We start from the raw sequence: 17,035 nt of genomic DNA, 5'->3' as shown, positions 1-17,035 counted from the left end.
GTTGGACATTTAATCATCCCGTGCCTAGTTTTCCTCATTTGTTAAATATAGAAAAATAGTGCCTATCTCATAGGTTGCTACGAGGCTTCCATGAGTTAATAAAACTAAAGTATTAAGAAAGCATCTGGATCAGGAGTAAGCTCTCAATAAATGTTACATATGATGATGAGGGTATATTAATACAATTGAATACTAAACTATCATTAAAAAGAATGAGGCAGTTTTAACTGTATCAATGTGAAAAGATCTCCAACGTTAATACTCAAGCGAAAAATGTAAGGTCCAGAATAATACGAAGAGGTGCTACCATTTGTGGATAAATATATGGGGGAAGAAAAGAATAAGGATGAGGGGAGAGAAAACACACTTGTATGAATATATAAATTTTACCATATTTGTACATGTATTACCCATTCAACTGAATTAAAAATATTGTTGGATGAGTAAATGAATGTTAAAACAACTGAGCCAAGTTGTTTTATATTGCACTATTATATATTGCACCTAATTGACTGAGCAAATAATAGCACATATTATTATTACATATATATTTTTCTGAGACAGGGTCTGGCTCTGTCACCCAGGGTCTGCAGTGGCACGATCTCAGCTCACTGCAACCTCTGCCTCCCAGGCTCAAGCGATCCTCCCACCTCAGCCTCCCGAATAGCTGGAACTAGATGTGTGCGCCACCACGCCTGGCTAATTTTTTTTTTTTTTTTTTTTGTACAGACATGGTTTTACCATGTTGCCCTTCAGTTCCTGGGCTCAAGCAATCCGCCTGCATCGGCCTCCCAAAGTGCTGGGATTACAGGTGTGAGCCACTGCACCCAGCTGGCAAATATATATATGGCTCTTATGTGCTAGTTATTATTCCAATCGCTTCTATTATTCACAACATCCAATGAAGTTAAATACTCTTATTATCCTTATTTTAAAGTTGAGAAAAATGCAATGCAAAAAGACACAAGTAACTCCTCCAAAGTCACACCACTAGGAAGCAGAGCCAGGATTTGACTCACACAGTCTGGTTTCCTTCATCTCTTTGTTATATTAATACTACTCTAAAATTATTTTTATTTACATATATCCCAACTCTTGTAAAAAAAACTTTGGACAGCTTACATTAAAGCACATATATGCAATTAATAAAACTGGTAATGAAAAGAGGAAGAAATACCAATGTGAGAAAAAAATACAGCTACTTTAAGTATGCAACAAATCCAACTCTAAAGCATCTGCTATTTTCTATCTAGGCTTTGAATGATGTATTCTACGGAGATATTTTTAAAAGGACAGAAATCAAGTATTAAACAATTATAAGTACTTTTTATTTTGCTTCTTTAAAGAAGTTCTTGTTTAAAGTTTTCTTAAGGCAAGTTAATCTTGTAATCCAGTTTATATGCCAAAACCCAAATAGGGACTTTTCTTATGATTCTGTCATATGATTAAGTCAGGTGACAGATCCCACACTTGTGCAATGTGCTCTACACTCTAAGGCAGAAAGCGTGTCTATAGCACTGACTATCCATACCAAAAATAACATGCCAAATTTGTAATCCTATCTAGTAATCCCTATCATTTTTTGGTACATTTTTCTTTTCTTTTTTTTTTTCTTACTTTTGAGACAGGGTGTCGCTCTGATGCCCAGGCTGGAGTGCAGTGGCACATTCGCAGTTCACTGAAACCTTGAATGCCCCGGGATCAAGTGATCCTCCCACCTCAGCCTCTTGAGTAGCTGGGACTACAGGTGCATGCCATCGTGCCCAAATAATTTTTTTAATTTTTATTTTTTACTGGTAGAGGGGGGTCTTGCCATGTTGCCCAGGATGGTCTCCAACACCGGGCTCAAGCGATCTACCTGCCTCAGCCTCCCAAAGTGCTGGGATTACAGGCATGAGCCACCGTGCCCAGCCTGTTTTTCCTAATTACAGAACACTTCATGTCCACTGTAAAAATAAAAACATATAATGTAAAGTGTAAGGAAGAAAGTAAATCATCTTAGTGCCCATTGTTTCCCATAATCCATCGTATACACAGACATGTACAAACATGTAGTTTTATATAAATATGTTACTATGGATATTCTGTCTCTTTCCTTTTCTGCTTATTTCCTCTTTCCAGTGGTGACAACCAGGTAAAAATATACAAAACTCATGGTGTTTTTCAACTGGTTTTATAAAAAGTGAGTTATCATTACAAATGTTTCTCTTTACTTTGTATTTTTTTTATTAAGATACATGATGGCCTGGGCAATAAGGTGAAACCCCGTCTCTACCAAAAATACAAAAAATTAGCCAGGTGTGGTGGTGCACACCTGTAGCCCCAGCTACTCTGGAGGCTGAGGCGGGAGGATAGCTTAAACCTAAGAGGAGGAAGTTGCAGTGAGCCAAGACAGCACCAGTACACTCCAATCTGGGTAACAGAGCAAGATCCTGTCTCAGGAAAAAAAAAAAAAAAAGATACATGATAGAAATCCTTTCAGAATGTACTTGGAAATCCTTTCTAATCACCAGTAGATTTAACTCCTACCATTTAATCACTTCACAACATTACATAAAATGCCTCGGCCATAATTTACATAACAATATACCTTAAGATATAAGAAAGTGTTTCCTTCTAAAATTTAAATCTGAAAATACTTATGATATACCATTAATTTTTAAAAACAGCTAATCACAGTTGTAAATTTATTAACTAGAGCTAACTACAAAGAAATATACAGAAAGGAGTTTCAAACGTAAATAAATCATTATATAATTCTAAAGATCACTTCAGTAGTTTCAGGTAAAAATAAATATGTTACTACGAAGATACACAACCACTTCAGCTGTCTTTATATATACATACACACACATTGCGTACTTTATAGACTACAAATATTTACTCTATATATAGTATATACATAATATGTATATACTAAATATAAATGAATACACTTATAAGAACCAAAGTCACTTTCATTTCACCATAGGGAAAAAAGAGAATAGCAAAACTAATATTCTCTTCAGAAATTATATGGAAAACATTTTTATTGCTCACAATTTATTTATTTACAATAAAGTTACTTAGTATAAAGAATAAATTCATTCCTAAATCAATAAATCCATTTGTTATAATAGACAATCAACATTAAGGAAAAGTCAATAAACTTAATAAAATCTTTCCTTAAGACAAATGAGTAATTTTTTTTTTCAGGAATAAAGTGATTCATAAACTCATGATAGCTATACTTACTGTTTAATTTGCTGATATTTTCCATTGCAAAACTACTAACCCTTGTGAATCATGAATTTAAGAAGGGAAGAATTTTACTCTAGTTTATGTCTCCATTATGTTCTCTACATTTCTTTGTCTATTTCATATAAGGATAAAAATAAGATGTAAAAACACTTAATTTTTTTAAAAAGACAAAATTTTTAAGCTTATAAGCATTAACTCAAAAGTCCCTGCTCTACAATCTGTACAATTTTAATATACTTCTATAGTCCATTGCAGGAATAAAAACTTCAAAATTGAAGAACTGCCTCCTTAAATTTATTCCATATATTAATGATTACAAGCTTTGGAAAATCTTTATATAGAAAATATTAAGACACTGCAGTTGCCCAAATAAGGGACTTTATCTTGATATTTTTCAGATACAATTAATAAATCTGTTTTAGAATCTTTGCTACAAGTACATTTTTCTTGTTCCCCCATTTTTTGGGTAATAGCTTCTTTTCAAATTCTACTCTCTTCTTCATGCCCCAAACCTGCTGCTCACAGGGACATCAGTCAATTCTGTGGGTTGTCTTAAGTCTTCTTTAGAAATTCAGTATATAAAATCAAAGTAGTTATCAGTAAAATTAATTAAAAATTTTTTTTACAAAACATGTTCTAGGCATTTTACATTCATGATCTAACTTAATAGCACCCGTGGTATAGATTTAAACGTGAGAAAACTTAACCTTACTTAAGTACACTGTCCAAAGTCACACAGTTATTAAGTGGTAGGGCCAGAACTTCAACTAGGTCTCTATGACTGGGAAATCAATTCATGTAAAGTCTGAGCTACACTGCTTTACCATTTTACACACCACTTAGTTTTTTTGCTTTTTTTTTTTTTTTTTTTTTGAGATGGAGTCTCACTCTGTTGCCCAGGCTGGAGCGCAGTGGTGTGATCTTGGCTCACTGCAACCTCCACCTGTCGGGTTCAAGTGATTCTCCTGCCTCAGCCTCCTGAGTAGCTGGCACTACAGGTGCGTGCCGCCATGCCTGGCTAATTTTTTAATTTTTTTTAAGTAAAGACAGGGTTTCACCGTGTTAGCCAGGATGGTCTCGATCTCCTGACGTTGTGATCTGCCCGCCTTGGCCTCCCAAAGCACTGGGATTACAGACACCACTTAGTTTTTAAGATATTTTCACATAGATTACCTAGGGTTTATGTCATAGGAAGGTTCCTAAGTATCAAACCTGAACCCCTCCCCAGCATTACGTAAAAGGACATATAACTAAAGTGGCAGAGCTGAATGAAGAGCCTCTGACTTTTAGTCTAGTGCTAGTCCACTTATAGATCATGCAGAGCCACTTTTTCATTTAGTACAATTCATTCATCTTCCTTTCTCTCCCATATTTTGATGATAACCATACTTATTAGTAAACAAACATGCTGTGAAAATAAGTTGGTCTCAGCATTAATAAAGTCCATCTGAGGTTTTTATCTATTGTATTGACCATGAATTTGGAAGGTTATTACCAGTTTATATTTAAAAGCTAACATTTAGTGCACAACTTTAGGAAGAGCTATGATCTGCAAAAATTAAAGTGGTTTAATTTCCTTGTCTAATTGCCCAACATTCATTCAATAAATAATTTATTGAGTACCTATCAGGTACTTCAGTATTCTGGTGCTGAAGACACAATAGTATTATAGTTCACAGTCCCAAGAGCTTTATGATTTGCTGAGGAAGAGCCCAGGGAACAGGAATTAAATACAATGCTAGAAGTGCAAGTAGAAGAATAGAAAAGATGATGATGATGATGATTAGTAGTCTATAGGACTGAGTGGCTACCTCTGCCCATGGGGAAGAAAGCATTCTTAGTGGTGGCAAAAATCTATAAAGGCACTGAAAACAAGAACTCAGGAAAAGAAAACCAGAAGTGCCAAGGGCCCTAAAATAAAACCAAACCCTTATGCTTTATTTAATGGTGGACTATAGCACAATTCCCTAATAAATGTTAAGATTTCTACATGTAACACTCATAAACTGATAAGGCTAGTCTCAGAAATGTTTTCCAGGCTTCCAATCGTGTGTGTGTGTGTGTGTGTGTGTGTGTGTGTGTGTGTGATCTGTGTATAATGTCAAAGCTTTTTTTCACATTTAACCTTACTAGCAATGTAATCACCAATTCCCACTACTAATCTACATTTCATCAGTGGTCTAAGTTATTGCTTTCACGAGTTCCCTAAAACTGGGGGAATTGTGAAGTAAAACTGCAGACTCATCCAACCACTTTCATACTGACATTTTCCCCTCTAGTAGTCAATGCTTCTAGCTGGTTTTCTCTTTCCCATTTTGGTCTCAGCCAGACATGACTAGTTAGAACTTCCAGACCACATAAGGAATTCTCCTTATGTGGTGCAATGTCACCTGGTCACTGAAGTAACACTTCCTTTTTTTTTCCCCTCTCCTCTAGAGTTCAAGGAACCTTATTATGGAGAAAATTAATGGATAAAACTACATATATATATCTACAGCAGGCATGATGACATAAATATATCAATATATTAGTCTATTGTCCAGTATGGGTCATAAGTACGAAATGCTAAAATGGTAAATCCACAAGAGATAGTAGTAATCTTCATTACTTGGGGAAAGCAACATCTCCGAGGTTATGTTTTCTACTAAGGAGCATCAATAAGCTAGGTTATGTATTTTGCACTTACTATAAAAATACTTTGTTAAACAGCTGCTATTGTAGAATTTTAACTTTTTATTCTCCTTAACAAAATAAGACCGTTTATTGTATAGAATTTGGAAGACACAGAAAAACAAAAATAAATCAGTCACATCCACCACTCAAAGATGATTCCATCTTCCTCATTTTCCAGCAGTCTTCTTTAATTACCTTAGTTAGAAAACTACAAGATTTAACTGAGCATATAATTTTTCATATTAAGAAAGGTGTAATTTAAATTTTAAAAATCAAATTTGTAATATTCGTAAGACCTTCAATTGAAAAGCAGCATGGAATTTTCTGAGTTTGCAGTATAAATAAAAGAGTTTAACCACAAACTGAAAAACATTCTTCCCTAAAGCACATTGTTTGGGATCAAAACATTGGTAATAATACATTACGGACGGAATGGGAGTACTTGGGTTGGACAACACCTGTATTTTCAATTGGACAACAATTTCTGTATTTTCACAAAATACTATTCATCAAAATCTGAAGAGGGCACCGGGAGTTTTACAAATGGGGAAAGCTAAAGAGGGATACAAATGCTACTTAACCTAAATTTACCACAAAGCCGGTCAAGGAATAGATTGGGAGTGCCAATTCAGTAGTATTTTAGGGGAAAATGACAAAAAGGGAAGGATTGACGGCAGAAAACATGTGCAGACAGCAACATCTCGACTTGATTCTACCTTTAAGCATATGGCCAAATGAATTTGGTTTAACTATTTCCAACCCAATCAGTTTCTTATTTCGGTTTCAGGGAACCCTACTCACTCTTCCCTAAACCAGCCTGGGCCTCCTGCACACCACAACACCACAATACCATCTTTCAACGCCTCCTCATTCAATCGAGACTGTCGCATTACTAACACCTCCTGTTTTGAAGACAGTATTCCTTCAACTGTCCTCTCTGCAGAGAAGAAAAAGTAAAAGCCCTTCTTTTACTTTTCTAGTCCCATCCGAAGCACGTGAACATCTACGGAACCTTCCCTGCAGGTATGTCAGATAAAATCCTTAGAATCACTGAGAAGGCACATTCGGAGGGAAGCTTCACAGTGACTCTGCAGTGAGGGCCGTATCAGTGACAGTCCCTCCCAAGCCTGTCTCACCGGAGACGCCTCTGCCTCCAGGGTTTTTGCTACCTCCCCGCTCCTCAGCCCTGAGCTGAGGGTAAGGACAGTGAGGACCTTTGCTAAAGAATGGGCTTTAAGGAATGGGACCTAATGTCTACTGCAGACCCTGTGAAATGGCTGAAACAATCTGCTACCCGAAGCCCCAAAGGCTCTGAGTAGGGAACCATAATGGCCGCACTCACTTCCAACCCTGGGAAAGGTGGACATCTGAATCCCCAAGTAGCGGGAACGACCACACTTGGGGGAGCGGGGGTTAAGGAGAAATGAGCTCCTTGCCGGTGCAGGGTGACAGCGGGGAGGAAGCCTCAGGCAGAAAAGTCGCCGTTCACACTCTCCCTTCTCTCCTTCCTCTGCCTCCTTCCACCCCCTCTATCCCCACCACTCGCCAGTTACCGGTCGCCGCTCACCTGCTGGGGCGCGAGGTGCAGAGACTGTACCGACCGAGGACCCAGAGGCTCTGTCACCACGGAGGGGAAGTCCTCAGCTGCACAGGGTAGGGGGGGGCGGGCCCAACCAGTCACATGACGTCGAGCTCCGCCCTGCCTCCTCCATCCCAGCGCGCTACATCTCGGGGGGCCTGAATTTTTACGGATCCCTTGAATATTAATTTTCTTGGATTAAAGAAATAAAAGATAAATTTTCACAAAGAGTATGTTATAAAGTACAATGTGGAAAATGTGGACAGCAAGAGTTAAAGCGCATTGCTAAGGAAGTGACGTTCACGCCACAATCGAGGGACAGGAAATGGCGGTGGCGTTCCGTCCCTCTGGAGTCCGCCGGTAAAATTCCAGGCTCTGAGGTTTGGGCCAATCACGTGATCTTAAAACTTGAGGCGTGCTGGAGGGTAGCCAATCTATCCGGCCGATTGTTAACTACGTTTGTTTTAAAACACCTAACTTACTTGAGCTTTCCACAGATTTCTTTACATTTAGAAGAACTAACTTTATAAAACCCTACTAGGAGGCAACAGCGTTTGAAGGTCACTCTGGAGACCACAAACTGGGAAGAACAGGGCTGAGAAAAACTATCTTGCGGATATGGGACAAGAGAGGGAGGGGTGGAAAAATCTGGATTTTACCGCCAGGGCCTACCGAGCCAGCCCCACAAGCAGTGTCGTAAGCGGGTGGGAGGGAGGAGCATGACGCCAGAAGGCCCAGTCCAGGAGAAAGATGGAGGTTCCGGAGTGGAGGGGGCAGGGTGCGCGGAGGCGAGCAGTGCGGCTGCGCGTGAGGCGGCTGACGCGCCGGCGCGCGAGGGGCGGGGTGAAAGGTCACAGCGCGGCAGCGGGTCTGGCTGGCGGCAGCGGCGGGAGGGAGCTTAGAGACCCGAGTGCACGTGTGGAGAAGCGGCGGCACAAGCGCGGCGGCGGGAGACACTCCCGCCCCCACCAGACTCAAGCCCTCACTCGACTCTCGCGGCCTTCGTTGCTCGCCCAGCTCCCTGCCCAGGCTAGGAGGCCGGCTTGCGGGGTTGAGTGGCCCAAGCTAAGGGTGCGGAGACCTAAGGGCGGTGACTACGACGGCGTTGATATCGGTGGTAACGACGGCCTCAGCAGGCGGGGAAGATGAAAGGGTGAGGAAGGGCAGCCGGGCAGGGCCCGGCCGGCGGGGTAGAAGGGCCCGGGCCCATGTAGAGGGGGAGAGCCGCAAAGGCGAGGAGAGATTCAGGGCGAAGACGGGCGGAGGGAGATTTCTCTGCTTCTCAGTTCCCTCGGCTCCCGGAGGGGGCGGAGGCGAGGCTCGGGCTGTTGGCGGGCTGAAGGGCCAGCGGAGGCAAGACCCGGGGGGCTTCAGGATTTCGGTTCGGAGGACGAGTGTGGGTTGTTGAGTGGGGAGAAGCGACCGAGTGGGGCAACATGGAAAGGCTATTGTGAAGCGCCCTGGGCCTCCTTCCCGGGAGCGGACCGCTGAGCCACGCCGGCCCGCAGCTCCAGGTGGAGTGGTTTGGTTGTCTTCCACCTCCAGACTCAACTCTGGAACTGCGGTGTTTGACACCTTTCAGTTTAATTCACGCTTGGGAGCTGTGCAGAACCTTCTGGAGGAAGAAGAAATTGGAATAAAGAGCACGGGGATGAGTATTAAGAGCTAGTGACTCAACTAGATTTGGGTTGGGTCACAGCGAGTGGAGGAGGGGGAGAGAGCGCGATCACTGTAGACTTGGGGTGCCAACATATTTAAGGAAGTATAGGGTGGATCAGTAGGTGGAGCTGTTGCTTCAGTAGTTCACTATTGCCCCTGAGTGCTGAGGCGGTCCTGGGTAGTTTTACCACGCTGCTCCTTTCAGGTGATTGGCAAAGTTAACGTTCGGTCTTTCACCGTTTGCCTCTTACGTAAAATTAGGAATTATTTTGGATCGACTGGTTAAGTTTTTATGAAATGTCTCCTTACCATTAAGTTGTATAGTTTTAATGTATTAATTACGTAACATTTTTCCGAAGCATTGTCTCAAGCCGTTTTGGAGCTTGTCTTTACCCTCAAAGAGATGAAGCTCATAAACGTTAAAAAGCTCTCTGCGATGCCATAGTTTGTTGTTGTAAGTCGATTAAGAAGTCGTAACTATGTTTTAAGTTAACGAAGTCATTCCAACTATTCAATAGCACTTTTGAGGATGAAATAAAAGTCACTTTCAACGTAATCTCATACTGCCCCAAACAAGGACCTAAATATTACCTCTGTGTATCGGTATTTGAGGTTCCTGAAGAGATTCCAAGAAAGTTTAATTTGGTCTTAGGTCTGTAACATGTTTCCTTACTTTAATTTTCCTTTAAATACTGGATATTTATTCTAATGTTGAATTGTATGTTTTGTACTAATAATCTTTAAAGTTTAAGAACCATGAACTATTCACAGTACCTGCATTGTTTCACATCAAGTTCTAAAGAGTTCCAGTTAGGGAAATGTAATTGACGGGTATAGGAAGTATTTGCTCCACTTGAATCATGATCTTGGAAGTTTGGCTATTTCAGATACAATCCAACATATTTGGAGAATGTTGTTTTTCTGCTATACTGCACTCCTTTTGTTTTGTTCTTTTCATTTTTTTTTTTTTTTAATGAGACAGGGTCTGGCTCTGTTGCCCAGGCTGGAGTGCAGTGGCGCTATCTCGGCCCACTGCAACCTTTGCCTCCCCAGCTCAAGCAATCCTCCCGCCTCAGCCTTCCGAGTCGGTGGGACCTCAGGCGCGCACCACCACGCCTTGCTAATTTTTTGTATATTTTGTAGAGACGGGGGGGTCTGACTATGTTGGCCAGGCTGGTCTCAAACTCCTGAGCTCAAGCGATCCACCCACCTCTGCCTCCCAAAGTGCTGGGATTACAGGTGTGAGCCACTGAACGCGGCATATACTGCACTTCTTGAACATGGTTGCTGACTCTTACTCATTTTTGTACTCATTGTCAGGCACTCAGTACTTGTTTGTCATGTTCTGTTAAGTAAGAAAAATGAGGCTGAAGAGTTCCCAGTGTTGAAATTGCCATGGATTTGCGAAGGGGGTTGCCAGGAAATTATTCTGTATGTTTAGATTCAAAATCTTCAACCTCGTTCAGTCTCCATAGGCTGTGGTGTTCTTTCTGATACATAACTTGGCGATAGAAATGAAGCTGAACAGTCATATTATTCACAATCTACCTTGAATTAATATGTTCATGGAGCAATTATCTCTGTTTAAAATGGGTATTTACATGTAACCTGATGAAGGCAGATCCCTAGAAATGAGTAACTGGCCGAATTTAGAGGAAACTTAAAACTATTGAATCTGTACCTTTATGCTAGTAACTATGCCTGTGAAGTTCCTATTACTTCTTATGATTGGGAGCTTAGAATTGTGTTCTTTACTGTAAACCTTTAAGATGATTTCACAGGAATAATCCCTTTAACTTAACAAATGAACTAACTCCCAGATGAGATGAAACTTTTTAATTTTTTTTGCTTCTAAGTCTGTATTTAAGACACTCAACATATGAGTTGTGTGAATCTTACTTGTGCTTGTTCGGATACCGAACCTACAACAGTATAGGTTTAAAATAAGTTAAGCGCCTTGAGTTCCAAAACTTGTACCACAGTGCACAGTGTGGTCGATTTTAAAGTCCTGACTCTTAATTTGGAATGGCCTGTAAAAACGAAAACAGTGGTCCTGGTTATGTGGCTTTTGTATGAAATTTTATTTGCTAAGTATTCTATTGTATATTGAGGTAAGTAAACAGTAAATTGAAATATCTAAAATTGGAAACTGCAGAAGTCCCAACACGAAACCAGTCAAATATTTAAAATTGTACACTGTTGCCTATGTTGCCTATCATATTGAAACTTAAAACTTAGCTGGTTTTTCTTCATATTTTTACCATGAGTATTTTTATTAGTGGTAGCAGTAGGACTTTCCATTGTATTGGCATGTCTTTCCTCCATAGAAGATAAATTTCCGGTTATTAACTACTGAATGTTATTTATATGCACATGTAGAAGTTTGAGATATACTAGGAAATGTTGCTTACTTTTGAGGTTGGCTGTTTTAATGAACCAGGGACATCGTAGTTTGAATTTGTGGGTGATATTTTTATCTGTTCTTCTCTAGGGAAGGCGATTTCAAGCAAGAAGGTATGCCACAGATAACCATGACTGAGGTGGCAATGTAATTAGGCAGTGTAATGGAAAGTATAATAAAACCAAATCATTTAGCCTTCAATTGTAGTAAAGAGGTGCAAATTAGTTCTAATAAAAAATGTCTTTAACAAAATGTGAATACGTGACTAAGATGGGAAAGTAGGTAGCAGTAATATAAATATGGAACAATGTAGACTACTACTTGGAATAGTAAAGGGAGCCATTTTACCAAATAAAATTAAAATGTAAGATTCTGCAGTCAGAAACAAAACTTTAAAAACTCCGAACAGTGGTTACCTCTGACAGCATATGGACTGCGAAGGGGCAAAAGGAATACTTTTTGCATCTCAGCATAGTGAGACCTTGTCTCTACAAACAATAAAGCAGCCAGGAGAATCACCTGAACCTGGCAGGTGGAGGTTGTAGAGAGCTGAGATCGTGCCACTGCATTCCTGCCTGGGCGACAGAGTGAGACTCTGTCTCAAAAAAAAAAAAAAAAGCCAGGCATGCTGGTGCAAGTCTGTAGTTCCAGCTACTTGGGAGGCTGAGGCAGGAGGATCACTTGAGCCCAGGAGTTCAAGGCTGCAGAGAGCCATGATCTTGTCACTATATTTTAGCCTGGGCAACAGAGCGAAAACTGGTCTTAAAAAAACAAAACAAAACAAAACTTTTTAAAAGGTTTATTGCTGTTTTGTTTTTCAGCAAAACCAAAAGCTAGTCAGGCTGACGTAGCATTTGACACCTTTTATAAACCTACAGTTTATACTTCTTCCTTCTGTGAAACAATTTGTGGTTTGTTGATTGAGATAGTGAATTTTAACAAATACTTTGTAATGTGCCCTTGGTGTGTTGAGATGAATTCATATAAAATATAACCTACTTACACCATAAGTTTTTTTAAAAAAATCAATGTACTGTTCTCTCTAATATAAAAGAAAAATAAAAGGGAAGTAATTTATAATAAAATTTATTTCAGTATTTAATGATGTGGCACAACTATGCCATAAAGCATAAGATCAAGTGTTTGCATCTATCTGTAAATAGAATCATCGTGTAATTTAGACAGTATGTCTGCTGCCTATACAGTTGTGTGCATTGTTGACTCGTGTTGCCATTAGTGGTGTAATTTCTTCCTGAAATTGCAGACAACTCTTAGTAAAGCTCTAAACAAAGAATAATCAATACTTTCTGAGTTGGAAAAGATTTTTTAAAGTCACTTAGTAGTCCAAGCACTCATCTTATTGAATCAAGATATATTCCCTGTTTATCATAATTTCAAAGATCATTACTTCTGTTGTGTGAATATTATTGCACATGTGATCAGTAGAGTGGGAAGTGTCATTGGGACTCCTAATTTTTTCTTCCAGGTATTGCCTATGGCTTTCAGCTGTGTGATATCTGAAGCGATACTCTTTCTCAATTATTCAAATGATTGGCCTTCATCTTTTTTTAAACACAGCCTGCAGTAACCAATAGAATACCAGTAGTAACCAGTAGACACATTCTTCCCATCGTGAACGTGAGAGCTATATTTAAGTCTATTCAATGCCTAACTTAATGGCACAATTTTATTGTTCTGTCTAGTACAGTCGTGACTAGCTACAGTTGGCGATTGAGCAGTTGAAATGTACCTTGTGGTCTGTGGCACAGTTGCCATTTCCCGGGTAAGATGTCTGCAGTCTTGTGTACTGAGGACCTGGAGCAGGAATGCTGGGCAGCTGATTGGTTTCACTGTTTTCCAACATGTAGTAATGTTCATGTTTTGAAGCCAAATTATGTGTATTTCTTTGATTATCCTTCATTCAAGTATAGTCATCCACATAACTTTCTGAAAACAATTAATGCTGTATGTGGACAGCTTGTTAAGTTCAGATTCTCAGACACTGAAGAAGGGATTAGAAAAGTAACTGTTAATGTTATGTAAAAGAAGGAGATACAGTGTCTCAGTTTGATAACATCGATAAAGTTCAAAGTGATAAAGCTTCTGTTACCATCACTAGTCCTTATGATGGAGTCATTGAAAACTCTAGCATAGTCTAGATGATATTGCTTATGTGGGGAAGCCATTAGTAAACATAGAAACAGAAGCTTTAAAGGGTACTGTTAATCTGTTTTACCAAATTGATTATTGTCCACCTTTTGTCATTGGGTCTCAATTAAAAGTGACCTTTAAAAAAAAAAAAAATGTGCCTTGTATGACAGAACTAAATTTTAAATTTTAAAGTGTGAAAGCTGATTCTCAGCTGGGTACTGTGGCTCACACTCGTAATCCCGACACTTTGGGAGGCCAAAGCAGGAGGATCACTTGAGCCCAGGAGTTCAAGACCAGCCTGGGCTATAACATAGTGAGACCTCATCTCTACAAAAAAATAGTAATCATAATTAGCTGGGTATGGTGGTGTGTGCCTGTAGTCCCAGCTACTTGGGAAGTCAAGTTGGGAAAATCACTTGAGCTTAGGAGGTTGAAGCTGCACTGCATCGAGGCATGATAATGCCACTGCACTCTAGCCTGGGTGACAGAGGGAGACCCTGTCTCAAAAAGAAAAAACTCACAGTTATTGGTCCGTTTTTATGTTTGAAACAACTTAGATATGTGGATCTACTGCAGATTTTGTGAAATGTAAATACAGATCAAATATTTCTAAGGAAAATGAGTAGCTGAATTGGGCCATGCTGTAAGTGTAGTAAACTGGATTTTAAAGACTTGGAATAAAAAAAATTTTTAAGGTAAAATAAGTTTTATTTTGACTACATGTTGAAATGATTTCTCCCCCTTGTAAATGTGGATGCTAAACTTGAATGAAAAAAAACTTCTAAGGGAAAATAAGTTTTATTTTGACTACATGTTTAAATGATTTCTCCCTCTTGTAAATGTGGATACTAAACTTGAATGAAAAAGTTTTTAAGGTAAAATAAGTTTTATTTTGATTACATGTTGAAATGATTTCTTCCCCTTGTAAATGTGAATACTAAACTTTTTTTTGTTATATCAAGGAAGTCTTCCCAAGATATTAAACATTTTTAAATTTTGTATGTCACTTGTATATCTGTTGGACGGTCCTGTGCTAAACCCATAAAAAAGCCAAAGTTGTATAAAACAGGATCTTTTACCTTAGAATCTACTTCCCATCCCAGATGGTAGATATTTCTAAATGTTTCAACTTGTGGGCCAACAGAAGGTTTATGGCTGTTTATACCTCTGTGTTGAAGGATTTTGAGGCGATTCTGGTTTTTTGGTTAAAGTGTTGCCATTCAGTCACTTGGTCTGCTGTGAAAGGGTAGGGAAGAGATAATTGGAAGTATTCATCTTTCTTGAGCTAGTGCAAGCTATATTCTGCCTCTATCAGAAACTTGTTCTCCAACTCCAGAGGCTTCTTACCTCAGTCCCCTGTAGTGCTGTAGTGAATGCTTGTTCATAAAACTACCTGACACACATCCTTAATTACTTCTTTTGGATAATTTCCTAAGAATGAATTTTTTGGATCAAAAGGTGATCCATTTTGGATCAAAAATGTCACCAGACATTTTTAAAGCTCTGGTGTTTCTTGCCAGTTGACCTCCAAAAAGATAGTAGCAATTTATTCTGTCAGCAATGTATGAGAATGTCCTTCTCTTTCCAAGGGCTAACGAAAGGGAAGGGCACGTGGAAAAACCTCAGGAAAACATATTGTGGCTCACATTTCAGCCATGAATGGTATAAATTTTCTTTGCGATGCGTTCAATACATTTAACTACATTAAAATGATAGAAATAACTAATAGCTTCCTTACAAGTTGTCTTTGAGTAAATATTCACATTTTGCTTTAACTCTAGTTTTACTTTGCTGATTAGGTGATAAATGGCATTTCCTTTTTTAAAGATTTGATGATTATTTAGTGAAGTTTGGACATATACCATTTTTACTGGTCATTTTGTGACGTAAGTTGTTTATAACTTACCCAGTTATTAATTGGGATGATGATTGCCTTAACTTCAAATTGTAAAACAAAGATGATATTCTTTAGAGAGTAGGGGTGAGACATTAGGGCCCAGGTCATTTGAAATAAAAATTTTTAGAGGTGAAACTTGTTAAACAAGGATAAGCAAGGAAAATATTTTGTACTTAGGAGCACTTCAAACACTTCTTTTTCCAGAAAATTAGGGTATATTTAAAGGTATGTTTGGGTTCCCCTGCTTCTAGTGTATATAATTTGTTACTTATTTTAAAGGAAACTTACTATAATGCAAAAAGCATTGAACTAAAAGCAACCAAGTTTTAGTTTTATGTACCACAAATGATAGCTAGCAGTAGGGTCACTAATAAAGGTGTTTCAACCTCTGGGCCTTGGTTGTCTTTTAAGGGAATGGCTTGAATCTGAATAGGAATGGCCAAAGATTCTAGCTTGTGTGCCAGTTCTATTTTGTAGGTATCTGGGGAAGCAGAATTAACAGAGATTAAAATAGGACATAAAGAATACATAGAAAACTAAATTTCTCTATTGGATGAACGGTGGGCTCTTCATAGATTGTAGAGGTAGTTCTAATTTCTTATGGAAAGTGATGCTGTCGCTTTTGGATGTGTTGAATTTGAGATTCTTGTAGAGATCACCAGTAACCAGTCAGAAATATTGGCTTGGATTCAGAGATTTGGAAATAAAAACATTAACATTTAGATGGCAGTGAAAGAAAAGCCATAAGCTGGCAAGGAGCTTTCTTAACTGAATATGTGGATGACAGTGGAAACAATTTTCCACAGAATAATTTGATTCTTTTTAGGTTATATTCTTGAGCAGATTGTACCCATGTGTGTATTTAGCATTAGTAACCGACCATATAATTGCTGAGATTTTTATACCTCTGATACTTGCAGGCATACAGTTTGGAGAGCTGATCCACCCCACCTTTGCTTTTTTCAAAGAAATAGAGTCAGGGTTTTGCCATGTTGCCCAGGCTGGTCTCGAACTCCTGGACTCAAAGGATCTGCCCACTTTGGCTTCCCAAAATGCTGGGATTACAGGCCTGAGCTACCATGCCCAGCCCCACTTTTACTTTTAAAATTACTGCCAAACCTCTAGAACAGTAACTGCCAACTAGGGCAACCCCCCACCCCCTTTTCCCAATTATTGGTAATGTCTGAAGACACTTTTGATTGTCCTAACAGGATGTAGGAGAGTTCTGGCACCCAGTGGGTAAAATCTAGGGATGCTGCTGAGTATTCTACAGTGTACCAGAAAGGCCCTTTACAACAAAGAATAATGTAGCCCCGAATGCTAATGTTGAGATTGAGAAACCCTGCTGTAAAATCTAGGTAAGATGGAACTTACTAAAAGTAATTTAGTAATTCCCTGAAATAATCTGAGATCCTGCCCTAAGTCTTATAGTTTC

General features: G+C 39.1%; 2 protein-coding genes across 5 annotated transcripts in view; one reads left to right on the top strand and one right to left on the bottom strand.

Annotated features, from left to right (window-relative positions):
• Window positions 1-8,315, bottom strand: part of ATP6V1A (ATPase H+ transporting V1 subunit A) — a 63,707-nt gene extending 55,392 nt beyond the window's left edge. The window contains exons 1-2 of one of the 3 annotated variants that reach the window (XM_054680909.2): window positions 8,165-8,315; window positions 7,481-7,684 (exon numbers count right to left, since the gene is read on the bottom strand). The gene's annotated coding sequence lies outside the window, so the exon portion shown is untranslated. Of the gene's footprint in view, window positions 1-7,480 lie in introns of all 3 variants that reach the window. The other 2 variants (XM_016941682.3, XM_054680910.2) reach the window with 2 other exon arrangements.
• NAA50 (N-alpha-acetyltransferase 50, NatE catalytic subunit) overlaps window positions 8,287-17,035 on the top strand; it is a 27,511-nt gene continuing 18,762 nt past the window's right edge. Inside the window, exon 1 of one of the 2 annotated variants that reach the window (XM_016941685.4) lies at window positions 8,287-8,645. In XM_016941685.4, the coding sequence (XP_016797174.1) occupies window positions 8,638-8,645 (8 nt within the window). In that variant the 5' untranslated portion in view covers window positions 8,287-8,637. The remainder of the gene's footprint in view (window positions 8,646-17,035) is intronic. The other variant, XM_016941684.4, reaches the window with a different exon arrangement.

Source organism: Pan troglodytes, chromosome 2 (genome assembly GCF_028858775.2).
Source record: "Pan troglodytes isolate AG18354 chromosome 2, NHGRI_mPanTro3-v2.0_pri, whole genome shotgun sequence".
Lineage (NCBI taxonomy): Eukaryota > Metazoa > Chordata > Mammalia > Primates > Hominidae > Pan > Pan troglodytes.
The sequence above is the reverse complement of the archived record's forward strand: the minus strand, read 5'-3'. Positions and strand labels throughout refer to the sequence as shown.